The 3,983-nt window shown below is 33.1% G+C and overlaps 1 protein-coding gene across 1 annotated transcript; it reads left to right on the top strand.

Annotated features, from left to right (window-relative positions):
- Positions 1-1,014: 1,014 nt before the first annotated feature.
- On the top strand, positions 1,015-3,131 carry LOC133203119 (uncharacterized). Its single transcript, XM_061338966.1, is given in 4 exon segments — positions 1,015-1,124; positions 1,251-1,278; positions 1,280-1,427; positions 2,890-3,131. Coding segments are annotated over 4 exon segments (504 nt in total). The 5' UTR covers positions 1,015-1,038.
- Positions 3,132-3,983: the final 852 nt, after the last annotated feature.

Below are 3,983 nucleotides of genomic sequence, written 5' to 3' on the forward strand. Positions count from 1 at the left end.
CAAACTGGTAGATTTTTCTTAAATATATAAACAATTCCTGAATGATAAAGGTATTCAAAACATAAACCTTAAACGACCATTAATAGCTCTGTGAATTTAATGTAAATGTTTTAGATAGATCTTGCGCCTTTAATTCAAACGGTTGTCATATATTATCGTCTTAGAATTTGTAAATTTGTTGATTTTATACTTAAATCTTAACATTCTGGTGTAAGTGTGACTCTTTGACATTGAAATCACTTTTCAGAGGGGTGGGGGGTGGGGGGTGGGGGGTTAAGACTTCATGAATGAAGTGCGCTTTGTGTGTCTATTAGATGTTGCTTGTTACAATCTGAAATTTTAATTTCTGAGTTTTCAAAGCATATATATGTTTGCACTTTTTGGTGAACATTTACACCCATAATCGACATAGACCTATATTAGAACTACATGTACAAGCACAGGGGGCTCGTGTTACCAGACCTAGCCGCCTAACGTTACATGTGTCATGTCATCTCATAAGAAATATTTTTTACATCATTATATTGTTTTAAACGTTATGAATATTCTACAGTATTTATAATTTGTATGTATAGTAAGCATTTGGATGGCTCTGGATGTTCAAATTTGTTTTTTTAAAAATATACAGTTGTTACACCCGTCCGATACAAAAATCAATCAAAGCACATTATTCACCACTCGTTTTTAAATGCATATTTGTTATTTAGAATAGTATACTGAAAGGAATCAAAATTTAGATCACACATTCTTGAAGTACACGTAAAACACTTTTTTTTAATGGACAGGAAAAAACAGGTCCGATTTTTCGTCAGCATGACAAGCTGCTAAGGTTAGAATATGTAGAGTTCAAAGTATCGGTAATTGCAAAGCGAGAAAACTTTAAAAATAAACCACAAATCGACAAGTTGAAAATTATTCGATTTCATAAGATTTGAGGATTATTATTCCAAGTAATATTGTTAAATCTATACAGAGAGGTCCTTTCAAAAATCCCTTTGAAGAAAAACAAAATGGACTGAAATAGCCAATAAACTGCCAATGGATCTTGATAATAGGCGGGTTCGCAAACGAAGTCTTTTACTTATTGAACAACGACGGAAGCACAATAAGAGTTCCCTAAAGAAGTATGTTTAATTGTTTGGCAACTTTAAAATATTTTCATCAAAATAGGAATAAATTGGCTATTGTCTTTTTTATTTATTTATTTATTTATTTTTTTTGTAAATTTATCAAATAATTTTCTAATGCAGGTCTGGAGTAGATGAAGAGTATGGGGAGAAAAAAAAATCTCATGGATGAATCGTTAGAATTATTTGATGAGGAGGAACAGAAAAAAGAAGACTATAAAAACAAAAGCGGAGAAGAGAGAAAACATCGGGAAGATATTCGAAAACGGGCCCTTGCGAACTTAACACCTACAAAAAGCGGTAATGATTTGTTTAAGTAAATTGCATAGTCTCAATAAGGCTTAATTGTTATTTATATCTGTGGTGCCCCTTACTTAGGGAATTTTTAACTTTTTTTTTAAATCTTAAATAAGAATAAAATTATAAGACTCAACATCTGAAAATGTGATGTATAAATATCGCCCCCTTTAACCTCCCCTTTTCCCCATTCAGAATAAAAGGTTGTATATTTGTGTGGGTTTTTTTTTTTCGTGCGTTGTGTAATTCATTGAACATATTTGATTATTTTTTTTCTCCAGTGAATATTTGTTTATTCAAAAAAAAAAAAAAAAAAAAAAAAAAAAAAGTGCGAAAAGGCCTATAAACTGCGAAACTGACCCCCCCCCCCCCCCTCCCTCAACCCCTCAAAAAAGAAAAATAAATAAATCCTACATGAAGTAAAAGTATATAACTAAGAAAAGAAATTCTTTCCCACAAAATAATAAACAATGTTTTCTTGATCGATATTAAAATTACTTAATTTGTCATTCTAGGTAACACTCCGCAGTCGTATTGACTGAATTTATGTATCTTCTTTTTATAGAATGTAATTTAAGTACAACCGCCTCTTTTTTTTTAAAATAAAGAAATCCCGGTGGGGGGGAGGGGGGGGGGGCGCTTGTGGTTTGGAGATTTAAACGTGCTAGATGTAAAAAATAAAATAATAAAAAAAAAAAAGTGCGAAAAGGCCTATAAACTGCGAAACTGACCCCCCCCCCCCCCCTCAACCCCTCAAAAAAGAAAAATAAATAAATCCTACATGAAGTAAAAGTATATAACTAAGAAAAGAAATTCTTTCCCACAAAATAATAAACAATGTTTTCTTGATCGATATTAAAATTACTTAATTTGTCATTCTAGGTAACACTCCGCAGTCGTATTGACTGAATTTATGTATCTTCTTTTTATAGAATGTAATTTAAGTACAACCGCCTCTTTTTTTTTAAAATAAAGAAATCCCGGTGGGGGGGGGGGGGGGGGGCCCTTGTGGTTTGGAGCTTTTAAACGTGCTAGATGTAAAAAATAAAATAAAAAAAAAAAAAAAAAAAAAAAAGGCTTCTATATCTTTTACGTTAATTTTTTCATAATAAAATTAAAACTACGTTCTACCCAATGAAAGCATACTTAAAACCATCTACACTAGTCTACTAATATTTATTTAACCGTAAAATTGGGTAGTAAAAAGGAACCACTGCACTGCACCATGTAGAAAACTCCTTTTCAGGTAATTTAGTAGTGAAGTTTAAGTACATTTCATCTCTCCCCAGTACATTTTCAGTGCATGGTGAAACATTGACATTCCTTACACAAAAAGATGAAATTTCGCTGCATGATATCGGTTTATTCCCAAAGCAACAACCACTGAACTTCTCATTTTTTGAACTGAATTTAATGGGACACCTTTGTTTTTTTACTATTTAATCATAATCAAAACTTGTTTCAGACGAAGACCTCAGAAAAGTGTCGAGAAAATCTACTTTCGTTGTCACTTATTTAAAGGAAAAGACGGAAGCAGAAATAGCAACGAAACAAGAAGAACTCACATTGAAAAAGGAAGAACTAAAACTTGAGAGGGATAGGTTCGAACTAGAAAAACAAGAGAGGGTACAGAGGCTTGAAAATGAGAAGCAGAACAATAAAATGTTGATGGAGCTTTTAGCAAAATGTTTAAATAAATGGAATTGATAATGTCTAATGACAAATCTTTTCCATAACACAATAAACAAATAAATTTATTTTTAAAAAGATTAACAGTTTATTTTTCAGTTAAATACAAACGACATTCAATTTCATTGTTTGCTTTTCATTGATTTCATTGGTTAATTCTTTAATACATATACTCCTCAAGAGTTGGAGGTTGCAGGCTGAAGTATCACTTGTGACGCTTCCGTATAAACAACTATGGCAGTTTGTGCGAAGTGTCGCAACAAGGTAGTATTTAGCGACTGGTTGAAGAAAATAGTTTCTGGGGTTTTTTTTTCTGTAATCGACAAATGAAAATAACGAGAGAATTTTACCCAAACTTCATTCGACACTTGACCGTAACTTTGACGTACGTTTGTTGAAAACCAACTGCTGCTCATTTAGTAGTGCTCCACGTAAGGGGGCCATCAAGTGCGGCCTGAGAGGGTATGCTGGGTCGCCCAACAGGGAAAATAAAGTACTGTCGGGGAGCGTCATGTTTTCTTCTAACATTGACATTAATCCACTCATTCTAAGCATAGCCGCAACATGGCGTTTTGCTTCGGCGCGTCCATACATGTGAATTATCAATCCGTTTGGAATTGTAATTGACTGAAACTTAAGTCCATGTAGGCGTTTGTGGAAACTATTAAAGACTTTCTGATGTTTCAATGGTCTGCGAATTGGTCTCACTGTACCATCTATGAATCCCCAACAATGGGATAAAAGGGAATCAATGTCAGACATAGTTTCAGCGTACTCACGTAATTTCATTTCACTCAATAAGAGTTTATCAAATTCCCTCAACTTGAATGCATGTTTGTCAAAAATGAAATTCAGAACAGTGTTAAAGAT

The sequence above is a fragment of the Saccostrea echinata genome, unplaced genomic scaffold, assembly GCF_033153115.1.
Source record: "Saccostrea echinata isolate AGI-Se365-2 ecotype Australia unplaced genomic scaffold, CSIRO_AGI_Sech_v1 ptg000048l, whole genome shotgun sequence".
Taxonomy (NCBI): domain Eukaryota; kingdom Metazoa; phylum Mollusca; class Bivalvia; order Ostreida; family Ostreidae; genus Saccostrea; species Saccostrea echinata.